Consider the following 14,053-nt stretch of genomic DNA (forward strand, 5'->3'; position numbering starts at 1 on the left):
CATCTGGTTTCTCTGCATTCTCAACAGCATGGTTGCTCAGAAGGCACCTTCCATCCAGAAGCAGCCTCACTGCTCTTATCCACAACCTCTACGGCCAGAGGGCCTCTGTGCACACCCTCCCTCTGCCCGCCTCTCCAACCACATCCCACACCCGCTCTGCTCCGTCCACGCCTCTGCACCGCAATCCCCTCCCTCTGGAATCCTTCCCTCTCCTTGCCCGATTCCTCAGCCATCTCTCCTACCCGAAGAGCCTCTTCTTCCAAAGAGTCTGCCATCACCAGCCTGCGACAGGCTCCCCCCGCCTGTCAGTTACCATCAATGCCTTTGAGACTTTTCAGGTCCCAGCCTCTCCTGCTAGATTGCGTCCTGAGGCAGAGACCTTCCATGTCGGGCCCACCATCATACATTTGTGGTCTCGGTTTTTTTCCAACACGCGACTTTGGAACAAACGAACAGGTACCTACCCGTGTGGATTCTTAGGTGGCGGTCCAGATCTTTCATGCCATGAACAGTTTTGAAGTGGCAACCTAGAAAAGAAAAAACAGGTTCCCTTAACAGGACCTCAAAGAGGAAGTTACGAAGAATCTGAAATTCCGGCAAGTCAGTGCCTGAGCTCCCGTGACCGCGCCGGGTGCAGGGAAGGGGCTCAGCACATCGAGTCTCCCCTTCACCTGGGTAGCAGCAGTTGAAGGTCCTCTCCCCAAGGGTCGCTGTTGGCTCCTTTGACTCGGAGGGAAGAGCCGCGACAGGGGCTTTCTGGGCGTCACCGCCGTCAGCGGAGGGACAAGGTGGTTTGGGAACATCGTTATCTAGTTCCGAAGCTGAAATCGAGACAATGGAAAGTATTACTTGACTTCTCAAATATAAGCACCATGATCAGGAAGATCCCCTAGAGGAGGAAATGCCAACCCACTCCAACACTCTTGCCTGGGAAATCCCATGGACAGAGGGGCCCGGTGGGCTACAGTCCACGGGGTCACAGAGTTGGACACAACTGGGCGCACAGGTCTTAGAGCAGCTTTGGGCTTATTTTACCTTCCCCCACGTCCCCCAGAAAACCCCCAAACATTACAGATTAGAAGCCATGCACACTCTGGTCTCAACCATCCTCTTCACCAACTTCCAGGAAGCAGAGGGGACAAAGCAAATGAAGTGTGCCAGGGACACGACTGTCAAGATCCAGACTTTGCAACAGCACCTCGCAAATGACGTGGGGAAGACCTGGTTTGTAAGATAACTTCCAACCCATCAGACTAGCAATTTTAATAAAATAAACAAAGTATGAGAAAAATGGAATAAGACAGTAAAAGCCCAAACGTTTCACATTGTGACATAAAGCTGGATGTTTGCCGAGTTACTTTTAAATGCTGTTTCTGAACTTATTTTAACTCAACTCAGCAACAAGTCACAGACCACACTTCAAGCGTCACTGCTCTCCAGGTTAAAATGCCACTGTTTCAACCTGAAACATGAAGAAAAAAGAGACTAGAAGACTTGAGATGGTCTGCAGTATCAGGACTTTTTGGGATCCTGACCAAACATACTGCAAAATGCATTTAAAACCCCAGGATGCACCAACACTAAATGAACGTTTAAGGGACGTTTTTAAGGCGTGAAGATGAAATTAAAGTTTTAAAGAGGATTCTAGCAGTTTGCAGGCATTCATGCTCAGTGATGTCCAACTCTTCACAGCTCCACGGACTGCAGCCCACCAGGCTCTGTCCATGGGATTCTCTGGGCAAGGCCACTGGGGCTGCCATGCCCTCCTCCAGGGGATCTTCCAACCCAGGGATTGGATCGGACTCTCCTGCATGGACGGGCGGGCTCTTTATCACTAAGCCACATGGGAAGCCGTGTTCTAGTAGTTTGGGGACGGCTATTTGTAGACTGTACATGTCTGATGTGCGTCAAATAATCCAGGGCAGGGCAACGGCTGTATGAAGAAACAAGATCAGCCACTTGTAACCAGTGATTGAAACTGAGCCTCTGGTTCAGGACATTCGTTGCATAACCCTCTGTTAGCAAGGCTGACCCAGGTGTAACTGTGGTTTCTGTCAGCCAAAATGGCCAGATTATTTCATAAAATTCAATCTAACAGGAAACTTTAAAAACTTCTATAACAAAGACCAAGTGCTCCTCAAAGACTGTAAAGTGATTTCTCTCCAAATAGATTTAAGATCCGGGTAAAAAGAGGTGCTGTCAATATTTTAGATCTGAAAAGAAAAAAACGTATTAAACAGTTTATGAATTACAGCCCAGGGTCAGGGACTTTTGATCCCAGGCTTCCTAGGTGGCTCAGTGGTAAAGAATCTGCCAGCCAAGTGGGAGATGCGGGTTTGATCCCTGGGTTGGGAAGATCTCCCTGGAAAAGGAAATTGCATGGCAACCCACTCCCTTATTCTCGCCTGGAAAATCCCATGGACAGAGGAGCCTGGTGGGCTACAGACGGTGGGGTTCCAAAGAGTCGGACACGACTCAGTGACTGAACGAAAAACTCGGACGGTGGATTCCGCTTTCCTCGACAGGCTGGTCAAAGCAAACCTTCTCACCACAGAAGCTGCAGAACACGCTGAGGAGGGCATAGGGTTGGCCTGGTCACGTGCTAGCTGTGTGATTACCGGCAACTTACTCAGCCTTTCTGAGCTTTGGTTTACTTCGCTGTGAAGAGGCATGACTGACCCGCCTCCGAGTAAGAAGAGATGCACTATGTAAATTCCCAGCACGGCATCCAGCCTCCATCTCATCAATGCTATTACAGGGCTTCAGTTAAAGGGCCGCAGGCGTCACATCCAAGGAGCTGTGATGCTTGAAGCCCCTTAACAGGGGCTGAACAAGGGACCTAGGCCCATGCCTTTCAACTGGGGGTCATTGTGCAATACCTGGGGACACTTCTGATTGTCACGATTGTGTGCTCACGTTGTGACAGTGGCATCTAGTGGGTGGAGGCCAGGGACGTTGCTGAGCATCCAGTGATGCACGGGACCCCCCACCCGCCACACCAGAATCCCCTCAACTGTGGGTTAAATGTAGTCTCCAAAGCCTCATCCACCTTAACTGGGGAGGGGGTGAGCCCAGGAACCTGTGTTTTAAAGCACGCCAACCTCATCCTACTTACTCTCTAAGCCTTTGATATTCAAGGGGTGGTCCTCAGAGCACTAACACCAGCATGATCCAAGAGCCTGTTAGAAAGGCACAATCTCGGCTCTTAGACGTACAGAATCTGCGCTTTAACAAGATCCCCAGTTGAGGCCCATGCACATCAAATGGGGAGAAGCACAGCTCCAAGCCATAGCTTCTCAAATTACCCACACATCACAGTCACCTAGAGGGCTTGTTAAGGTGCAGGTGGCATGGCCCCCGCTCTGGAGATCCAGAGTGGAGCTGGCGGTGTTTCATTTCTAACAAAGTCCCAGCTGATGCTGCTGGTCTGGGGACCACACTGAGACTTTCTGCTTGCGGGAAGAGAAGCTGGCTCAGAGATGCTGCTCAAGGCTGCTGGGCAAGAGTTTTCAGGGAATCAGAAAACTTGGCACGTCTGAAGTCCATCATTGTGCCTCTCAGAGGAAGACAAAACCTTGCATTGCTTAGTAATTCACATGTTAAGAAAGCAAGCCATTAAACTCCTGAGGGTTTTTAATCCCACTGAAACCAAGAAAACTGGAAAGCTAAGTAGGAGGCTGTGAAGCACAGTGCTTTATGCCTGGGAAGCCAGCTGATAAATAGAAGTGGAATCTGGAACTTATTAGCTGTGTGACCCTGGTTGAGTTCCTCAACTTCCTTGTTCCTCAGTTTCTACATTTATAAAATGAGGATTTTGGTCCCCATTTCCCAGGTTTAGACGAAGATTAAATTCCTTAACAAACTTCGTAAAAGAACCTTCTGAGTCAGCACTATACAGATGCTCTTGGTTATATTCCCTGATGTGCAAGTGCACACCCACACACCACACACTCACACACACACACCCACGCCACCAAATTCTCAGGGAGAGGGAAACAGTTCACAGGGCCAATGTGAAGGCAGGCAGAAGGGAGACTGTTGGGTTAAAGCTCTCAGAAAACTGTGCCTAAGGCTATAAAGGGTCACCCAGGCAGAAAACGGCAGAGCTTCAGAGGCGACTTCCTTCTTCCAGGAAAGGAAGGAAGGTGGGAAGCCTGCTCTCCTGAGACAGGCGCAGCTGGGGCAGAGACCCTCCTAGGCTGGAGGCGGCGGTGGGCCGCACCTGACGGTGGGAACTCAGGGTGGCTCAGTGGCCTTCTAGCCTTTTGAGAAACTGCTGGTGTCTTTTGCTAAGGTCGTTTTCCTGCCTCTCTTAGCTTCTCTCTGGTGGTGACTGAAGTTCCCAGCTGACCTGTGTCATTCTGTCTCCTCCAGAAGCTACATGAGTTGCAAAGCCATCTGCAAATTAAGAGCAGCCCAACCTTAAAAAATGGGATTCCGAGGTGGCTCAGCAGGAGAGAATCCACCTGCCATTGCAGGAGATGCAGGCATGCGAGTTCAGTCCCTGGGACGGGAAGATCTCCTGGAGGAGGCAATGGCACCACACTCCAGCATTCCTGCCTGGAAAATCCCACGGACAGAGGAGCCCGGTGGGCTACAGTCCATGGGGTCGGAGAAGAGTCAGACACAACCTAGTGACTGAGAGCGCGCATGTGCTCACACAGACACACACACGTGCAACCTTAAAAAAAAAAAGGCAGGCCTCTAGTTCACATCATAACCGACCTGAGACAAGTGTAGGGGACATCAGTTACAGGCTGTTTTTCTCTGCAGCGGTGGCCACCCCGCAGTGCCGCACAACACCCTCCCCAACCCCTCCAAACACGGAGCAAGGCTCCAGGAGGTTGCCCTCCAAGCGCTGTTTGCAGGAGTAAAAAGTAGCCCATAGCACTCACTTTGAACAGCCTGTGTTTCTTCAAGAACCGTCTTATATTATCGCTCCCCCCACAAGACTCAACATCCCCAGTACCGCCCCAATTCTTTACAGAGGAGCCGCAGCCCTGCCCCGCCCCCAGGAAGACCCTGGTTCTACCTGCCTATCGGCACTCTATACCTCGAGGGCATTTTGGTTGCAGAAGTTTCACCCAGCCAAGCTTTACTTTTATATACAAACCACCAGTTTAGGAGTGGCTTTGTTAAGCTGCTTCTCTCCTCCACTGCCTCCCTGGGAGCAGTGCGGTCATCAGAGCTCACTGGACACCTGCTGCTGGAGGTCTGCCCCTTCTTGCAGAAGAGACCAGATCCTCCCTCTCCCTTTCGGAGCTAGGAAAATGCAGAGGCGGCGGGAGGGAGAAGGGGACAGAGTTCCAGTGAGGGCTCCTCTCACCAGCTCCTGGCTAAGCAAAAGGCAGCAACTCATCGCGGGGGTGGCTGGGTGGGGTGGAGAGGCCTGAAATAGGAACCTACACGGTCTCATCAGAGGACAAGATAATCACAGCGGAAGCGCCTTAGAAATGCAGATTCCTCGACTCTGCTCCACCCATGGGATTCCAGGAGCGCGGGGTGGGAGCCGGAGGAATCCAGCGAGTTCTCAAAGCTTTCCACCCGCAGAGTTTTCGGAAGCAGAGGCTGCCTCTGGGCACTCAGGGTTCCCCAGGGTCTCCAAGCTTCTCCCGGAATCCCTCTAACCCTACACCCCACCGTCATCCTTATCCCGCTCCCGCCCTAAACCCTGGCGCCACTTCATTCAGAGTAACAGTTGACACCCTCACTGGAGCCCGGGGCCCCCGGCCCCTCTCAGACCTCAGCCGGACGCCCCCGCCCCAACTCCAGCCTCGCTGATGCCCTTGGCCGCCTCTACCGCTCGCCCAAAGCCTCAGGAGGTTTTCCTCGATGGTGCCCTCCGCCGAGAGGCCTTCCCCGGGCAGCACCCCGGCCCCTCCCAGATCGGTGCTGTCCCAGCGCTCACCCCGAACGCGCTGCACGCGCCACCGCTTTATCTCGAGGGCCATCGCTCCGGTCCCCAGAGGCCTAGAGCTCCAGGTGGACGGGAACCGGTCGCAGTGCCCCCGCTCCAGCACCTCTCTCCAGGGCCCGGCAGAAGCTCGGACATCCCCCCCCCCCATTCCGTCCCCGCTCCCCCCGCCCCAACACCCAGGGAGACGCCTGGATCTCGGAACGCCCACCTCCGAGGCGCACAGCCCCAGCCCGGCGCCAAGGAGGCCGGGCACGCAGAAGGCTGCCTCCGGAGGGATCTCAGAGCATCCTTCCAAGGTGTGCGAGAGACGAACCGTCATCGAATAGCGCTTGGGGGGCTGGGGGGCAGGAGTGGTTGCAGGAGAGCGACTCGGGGAGCGACGTAATCTACCCGAGAAAGGTTAATTTACAAGGGGGTGTGTGTGTAACTTACAAAGGCAAGGGTAATAAGGTCTGAGCCCCAGAACTCAAGTTGGAAGCCTCACCGACCCCCCCTTCCAGCCCGATGGTCAGGACCTTGCACCCACGCGGGTCTGCCGAAAGTCCGAGAAAACCGCCCCCAGCACCCGGGTCCCCGGCGCCACTCACCCGGCTCCCCCGCCGCCTCCGAGGCCGCCTCTGCGAACTCCCGGCTCGCGGACTGCGGCTGCTCGGAGCTGAGATGCTGGGGCCTGGCCTGCTTGCGCCGCGACATGGCGTGAGGATCGGGGCTCTGGCGACTCCCTGCGAGCGGCCAGCTTCACACAGCCAGTTCCCGGGGTTCGGGAATTAACCCGGCTCGGCAGCAGCACGCACGTCCCGGCAATCCTGCTCATCAGCCCAGCAGGACGGTTTATCAGGAGCCCTGGCGGCGGACTGGCCCGCAGCCAAACCTCGGGACTCCCGGGGAAGCGCGGGGCGCACTCGGGCAGCCCACACCGGCTGGGAGCTCGTTAGAAATGCAGACTCTCGGGCTCCACCCCAGACCCGCGGAATCAGAATCTGCATTTTAACAAGCTCCCCAGGTGATTCGCATGCACATTAAAGTTTGAGAAACCGTGTCTGCATTTTAACGAGGTCCCCAGGTGATTCGTTTGCCCATTAAAATTTAGAAGTACAGCTCTCCTCCAACTTTAATGTGCGCGCGAATCACTGGGGATCTCGTTAAAATGCAGATTCTGACTCAGTGGGTCTGGGGTGGGGCCTGAGCTTCTGTATTTCTAACGAGCTCCCAGGTGAGGCGGCTGCTGCCCAGGCAGCGCTTTTAGATTCTGGCTTAATTGGTCTGGACTTGAACCCTGGACACTGGTGTATATATATATTTTTAAGTCCCTCAGGTTATTCTGATGTGCAGCCAAGGTTGGGAAGCACGACCTCCACTCGTGGCTGCGTATTCGAATTTAAAATTTAAATTAGGCTACAACTGCAGGGTGAACCCACTAGTCCTGGAAGAGCTGGGTAAAAATGCAGATTCCGCAAGTTTTCGCTTCAGGCACCAGGGCCCAGGAATCTGTATTTCTGTGCACCGTCTTCCCCATCCGACCCCCAAACCACGCCCCGCCCTGTCCCGGGACCCCGGCGCCCGGGGTCCGAGACCACACAGAGGGAGCCTGGGGCCAAGAACGGGGCGGACCCCGCCCGGCAGGTGACCGAGGCGTGGTCCAGGGAGCGGGGGGGCGGTTGAGCTAATTGGCGTTCTTGCTCAGACTGGCTGGGTCTTGATGAGACCCGAGGGGACCCCTCCTGGCACCAGGTAAACGACATCCAACTGGGAGCAGAAAGCCACCTACGAGCCCCAGGTGTTTGCGCTCTTCGGTTGGGGAGTTACTCGAGGCGGGCTGTGCCCGGAGCTTGCCCGAACCTGAGAGTCACGCGGTGCCTTTGGGTAAAAAGACAGGTTCAGCTTTGAACCCGTGGGGGCGGGGCCTGGAGCCCGCATTTCTAACAGAGCCGCCGGTGCGGTTTTCTTCGGTGGCTGGCCCGGCCCCGAGCGGCTTCCGCTTCACCCTGTCTTCCATTCACCTTTTGTGACGTTTACCCTTGACACATCCTAGGGGACTGCCTGCGAGCAGCTCATTTTTATATTTCTCAAAGACAGAGCCTGTTTTCCTCAAATTTCCTGTTGATTTTCAAGGTGTAGATTGATTGTAAACATGTCTGTGTAAAGCCGGATGAAGTCACTCAAGGTTGAATTTTCACGACGTTTATTAAAAGCAACGTTTAAAGCTTTCTTTGGGATGTGTGCCTAAGGGCACATGTGGTGGTGGTGGTGGCGGCGTAGGCGCCAAGTCGTGTCCGACTCTTTCGGCCCCCTGGAGCCTGCCAGTCTCCCCTGTCCATGGAATTCCCCAGGCAAGGATACCGGAGCGGATTGCCCTTTCCTTCTCCAGGGGATCTTCCCGGCCTGGGGGCGGGGGGAGGGGAGGCTGAACCCGCATCTCCCCGGCCCAGGGTGGGGGTGGAACCCGCACTCCGGCGTTTCACTGAAGGCGGGTTCTTTCCTGACTAAGCCTCCAGGGAAGCCCTCGGGGTACACACACAGGTAAAGCCGTTTCAGAACATCCTGGTGCTTGTGCTTATTGTGTGTCTTTTTGAAATGTCTCAGAAGGATTATCAGGTGTCGCTTGCCTCTTGTTCAGTCTCTCAATCGTGTCCAACTCTTTGCAGCCCCATGGACTGCAGCACGCCAGGCTTCCCTGTTCACCATGTCCCAGAGTTTGCTCAAACTCATGTCCATTGAGTCAGTGATGCCATCCAACCATCTCACTTCACCCTCTGTCTGCCCTCAATCTTTCCCAGCATCAGGGTCTTTTCCAATGAGCTGGTTCTTCGCATCAGGTGGCTTAAATATTGGAGCTTCAGCATCCATCCTTCCAGTGACTGCTCGGTGTTGGTATCCTTTAGGATTAACTGGTTTGATCTCCTCGCAGTCCAAGGGACTCTCAAGAGTCTTCTCCAGCACCACAGTTTGAAAGCATCCTTTCTTCAGTGCTCAGCCTTCTTTATGGTCCAACTCTCACATCCATACATGACTACTGGAAAAAATACAGCTGTGACTAGATGGTCCTTTGTCGGCAAAGTGATGTCTCTGCTTTTTAATACGCTGTCTATGTTTGCCATAGCTTTTCTTCCAAGGAGCCAGTGTCTTTTAATTTCACGACTGCAGTCACTGTCCGCAGTGATTTTGGAGCCCAAGAAAATAAAGTCTGTCACTGTTTCCCCATCTATTTGCCATGAAGTGATGGGACCGGATGCCGTGGTCTTAGTTATTTGAATGTTAAGTTCTAAGCCAGCTTTTTTACACTCCTCTTTTACCTGCATCAAGAGGCTCTTTGGTTCCTCTCTGCTTCTTGCCATTAGGGTTGCCTCTGGGGAAGTTGAAAGAGGAAACGAATGTAGCCCAGAGGTTGGGAGAGATCTGACACCACTCCACAGGTGTGTGCCTGTGATTGTATTTTCTGTGGATAGAGGTCATTTCTTCAGGTCAGGTGCACAGAATTGGATTAACCGATCTTTGGTGTTAGTACATGTCCCGTTGCCATCCCTGATGCGCATTTGTTTGGGTGCTTGTCTGTTCCTTGGCTTATTGTGATATAATGAATACAAGGGAACCTGCAACCCCCAGCCAGACCTTAACCATAACCTGCATTTCTCATATTCCTCCCTTAGCCCCTCCCCCAATTTAATTGCCATTAACCTAAACCCTCCATTCTTCATTTCTTTGCCCTTTTTCCCCCTTGACAAGTTTTTTTTTTCTTTTTTGCACCTACACATATTCTTTAAATCTTAATCTTTCAAGAAGGTCATTAAAAGGGAAGGTAGTGACTTCCCTGGCGGCGCACTGGTTCTGCCTTCCAATGCAGGGGGTGCGTGTCTCTGATCCCGGGTCAGGGAGCCAAGAGTCCCACATGCCTTGGGACCAAAAAACCAAAATGTAAAACAGAAAGAGTGTCTTAACAAATTCAACAACGACTTTAAAAAATGGTCCACGTCAACAAATACTGAAAAGAAGAAAGAAATGGGAATGTAATCTCCCAGGAATTAGTTCAGTCGCTCAGTCGTGTCTGACGTTTTGCGCCAGGCTCCTCTGTCCTTCACCATCTCCTGGAGCTTGCTCAAACCCTTGTCCATGGAGTCGGTGATGCCATCTCATCCTCTGTCGTCCCCTTCTCCTCCTGCCCTCAGTCTTTCCCAGTATCCAGGTCTGAATCACTCCCTCATTTATTATATTGCTAAGGTCGCCCACATTGTCGCTGTTGTTCAACCATTTTGACGGGTGTGTAATATTCCAGTGTGATTATCTGCTTTCCTGTTGACGGGCACTTGGTTGTTTCCCAGTCTTTGCCTCGTGACTCATGTGGCTACGGTCTTTCTGGAAAGTGTCAGTTTCTTAAATGAATGTGAACATTGGTTGGACTGTAAGAGACTAAGGCACGATGAAGCAGGAGAGGCATCAACCTCACTTTCCCAGCGAAGGGAGAGGGACCGTGGAGCCACTGTCTTTCCCACACTCCATCTCATTGGATGTTTTAATTTTGCCAATCAAGTTGACGTACAAAGATATTTCACTATGATTTTGACTTGAATTATCCTTGCACATATTTCTACTCAAAAAAAGTGAAAAATAGCAATGTTTTCTACAAGTATCATGATAGCAACAGATTAAAATTTGTTTTCTTCTTTGAAGGCATTGTTTTAGTGTTTTGTAGTACATCCATTCAGAGTTACGATCCTAAATAAAGCTCCATACCATGTTTGGTTTTAACGGCTTAATTTCAGGGTCATCACTGAAAAACAGAAGAGGAGAAAACCTCACAGAATATATAGAAAAAAGCAAAGTACCATTGGCTATGCTTAAGTTCCGGTTCTCCCTTTTTAATCCCATTCACCAGTTAATACAGATTGAGTCTTCATTTTCTTTGAAATCCAGCATGTAAATTTTCATATTCCCTGATAATCAACGTGGGGCTTCTACAAACTAAACTAAAGAGTATGCCCCACTATCTGTGTAACAAGTGGATTTCAAACCCACTGAAGCTCTGTAGGTGGAAGATATTTGAAAAGATTAGGAAATTCTGTTGCCAAGTTTAAACATGCAGATAGAGGTTTTTACAGGTGACAACTTTTCTTTATTTTCAGCAACAAAATTGCCTAACAAAGGAATCCTGGCTAAACACTGTATTTCAAATATTCACTCCATATCATGTTCCTCTTAGAAACTAGTTACTTTCTGGTTTAGAACTTCTTCTTTTTCTTTCTTTGCTCTTGTCTTTGGGCATGCACGATCTTAGTTACCCTCAGTTCAGTTCAGTCACTCAGTCGTGTCCGACTCTTTGCGACCCCATAGACTGCAGGACACCAGGCCTCCCTGTCCATCACCAACTCCTGGAGTTTGCGCAAACCCATGTCCATCGAGTCAGTGATGACATCCAACCATCTCATCCTCTGTTGTCCCCTTCTCCTCTTGCCCTCAATCTTTCCCAGAATCAGGGTCTTTTCCAAGGACTCAGTTCTTCACATCAGGTGGCGAAAGTGTTGGAGTTTCAGCTTCAACATCAGTCCTTCAGTGAACACTAGGATTGATCTCCTTTAGGATGGACTGGTTGGATCTCCTTGCAGTCCAAGGGACTCTCAAGAGTCTTCTTCAACACCACAGTTCAAAAGCATCAATTCTTCGGTGCTCAGCTTTCTTTATAGTCCAACTCTCACATCCATATATGACTACTGGAAAAATCACAGCTGTGACTAGACAGAACTTTGTTGACAAAGTAATGTCTCTGCTTTTCAATATGCTGTCTAGTTTGGTCATAACTTTTCTTCCAAGGAGCAAGTGTCTTTTAATTTCATGGCAGCAGTCACCATCTGCAGTATTTTTGGAGCCAGAAAAAATAAAGTCTGACACTGTTTCCACTGTTTCCCTATCTATTTGCCATGAAGTGATGGGACCGGATCCCATAATCTTTGTTTTTTGTGTTGAGCTTTAAGCCAACTTTTTCACTCTCCTCTTTCACTTTCATCAAGAGGCTCTTTAGTTCTTCTTCACTTTCTGCCATAAGGGTGGTGTCATCTGCATATCTGAGGTGATTGATATTTCTCTCGGCAATCTTTATTCCAGCTTGTGCTTCCTCCAGCCCATCGTTTCTCATGATGTACTCTGAATATAAGTTAAATAAGCAGGGTGACAATATACAGCCTTGACGGACTCCTTTCCCAGTTTGGAACCAGTCCGTTGTTCCATGTCCAGTTCTAACTGTTGCTTCTTGACCTGCATACAGATTTCTCAAGAGGCAGGTCAGGTGGTCTGGTATTCCCATCTCTTGAAGAATTTTCCACAGTTTGTTGTGATCCACACAAAGGCTTTGGTGTAGTCAATGAAGCAGAAGTAGATTTTTTTTTTTTGAACTCCCTTGCTTTTTTGATGATCTAATGGATGTTGGCAATTTGATCTCTGGTTCCTCTGCCTTTCCTAAATCCAGCTTGAACATCTGGAAGTCCCCCTATCAGGGTTCAAACCTGTGGTGCCTGCACTGGGGGCGTGGAGTCTTATCCGCTGGACTGCTAGGGAAGTCCCTAGTTACTTCTCATTCTTTATATATATTACTTTTATCTTGATTAAAAAAAAATAGTTGTTAGGTAGTTCCCTTTCTTCACAGAGAAAGTGAATTTTTAAGGCTTGTCACTTTGTAAAAGAAAAATGGAGTGTATTTGTAATTTTGATAATTTAAGCAAGCATTTTGCCAAGAGATAACACATACGGATGAATTATACAGATTTTTCCTGGTCACTCAGCATCTCCTTACAAAGCATTGCAAAGATTCCAGAGTTAGTATCCTATCCTTACTAAGCACATGTCCTGGGGCCAGCCAGGGTGAGAATCCTAGCTCTGAGACCAGGTGATCTTGAGAAAGCTGCCCTGTGCTTCAGTTTTCCCATCAATAAAATGGGGATGCTGATACACCCAGGGTGGTAGCGAGGGTGAATGAACTTCGTACATGTAAAACTGCAGGGAGCAGTGTCTGCGACAGAGGCGGGACTGTGAACGGTAACAGGTGTTCATGACAGAAGGGTGAGAGGTAGAGCTCCTGTGATAGTAGCGAATGCTCATCCAGAACTGGCGGTTCCTGGGATTCCCTGGAAGTCCAGTGATCAGGACTCTGAGCTCTCACTGCTGGGGACCCGGGTTTGATCCCTGGTTGGAGAACTAAGATCCCACAAGCTTCGTGCTATGACCAAAAAAAAGAATTGGCGGTTCCAATGAACTTGAGGCAGATACTCGTTTTATGTGGGAATAAACAGGAAGCAAACAAGCTGTGCTGACGTCATCAACCCTTCTGAGCTGCCTTCGTGCCAGTCTCTCTCCCTGGTCAATAAGTGCTGCTGCTGCTGCTAAGGCGTGTCTGGCTCTGTGCGACCCCATAGACGGCAGCCCACTAGGCTCCCCCATCCCTGGGATTCTCCAGGCAAGAACACTGGAGTGGGTTGCCATTTCCTTCTCCGGTGCGTGAAAGTGAAAAGTGAAAGTGAAGTCACTCAGTCGTGTCTGACTCTTAACAACCCCATCGACTGCAGATTACCAGGCTCCTCCGTCCATGGGGTTTTCCAGGCAAGAGTACTGGAGTGGGTTGCCACTGCCTTCTCTGTTAATAAGTACTAGTACTCATTTAATTAGTCAAGTAATTTCTTTTTTAAGAGAAATAAATTAAAAACACAATTCTCTCTCTGACTGTTCCCAGAGAAGAAAAAGATAGCTCATAAGAATTTGAAAAGAAGGTCCAAAGTCACTTACGATGAAAGAAATACAAGTTAAAAATACATTGAAGTACTATTTTATATCCTGTCTGAATAGAAGAGATAAACACACACACACCCCATGTTAGTGGAGGGGAGTGTATGTTGTGCTCCAGCTATTCTCCCCGCTGTGCATTTCTCAAACTGTGCGTGGGCATCGCTGGGGACCTTGTTCAAAAGCAGATTCTGACTCCAATGCTTCTCAAACGTGCAGAAGACTGACCTGGGGATCCTGCTAAATGCAGATTCCAGGCGAGAAATGTGTAAGTGGCGTTCAGCATCACTAACTACAAGGGTGGTGGTGGTGAAGTCGCTAAGTTGTGTTGGACTCTTCGAGACCCCGTGAACTGTAACTTGCCCCGCTTCTCTG

The 14,053-nt window shown here is 50.4% G+C and overlaps 1 protein-coding gene across 3 annotated transcripts in view; it reads right to left on the bottom strand.

Annotated features, from left to right (window-relative positions):
* ZFP64 (ZFP64 zinc finger protein) overlaps positions 1-14,053 on the bottom strand; it is a 75,865-nt gene that overhangs the window by 12,718 nt on the left and 49,094 nt on the right. For 2 of the 3 annotated variants that reach the window (XM_069548835.1, XM_069548836.1), the window contains exons 6-7: positions 672-821; positions 465-527 (exon numbers count right to left, since the gene is read on the bottom strand). In XM_069548835.1, the coding sequence (XP_069404936.1) occupies positions 465-527; positions 672-821 (213 nt within the window). Of the gene's footprint in view, positions 1-464; positions 528-671; positions 822-6,504; positions 6,681-14,053 lie in introns of those variants that run through there. The other variant, XM_069548837.1, reaches the window with a different exon arrangement.

This window comes from Ovis canadensis, chromosome 13 (assembly GCF_042477335.2).
Source record: "Ovis canadensis isolate MfBH-ARS-UI-01 breed Bighorn chromosome 13, ARS-UI_OviCan_v2, whole genome shotgun sequence".
Classification (NCBI taxonomy): domain Eukaryota; kingdom Metazoa; phylum Chordata; class Mammalia; order Artiodactyla; family Bovidae; genus Ovis; species Ovis canadensis.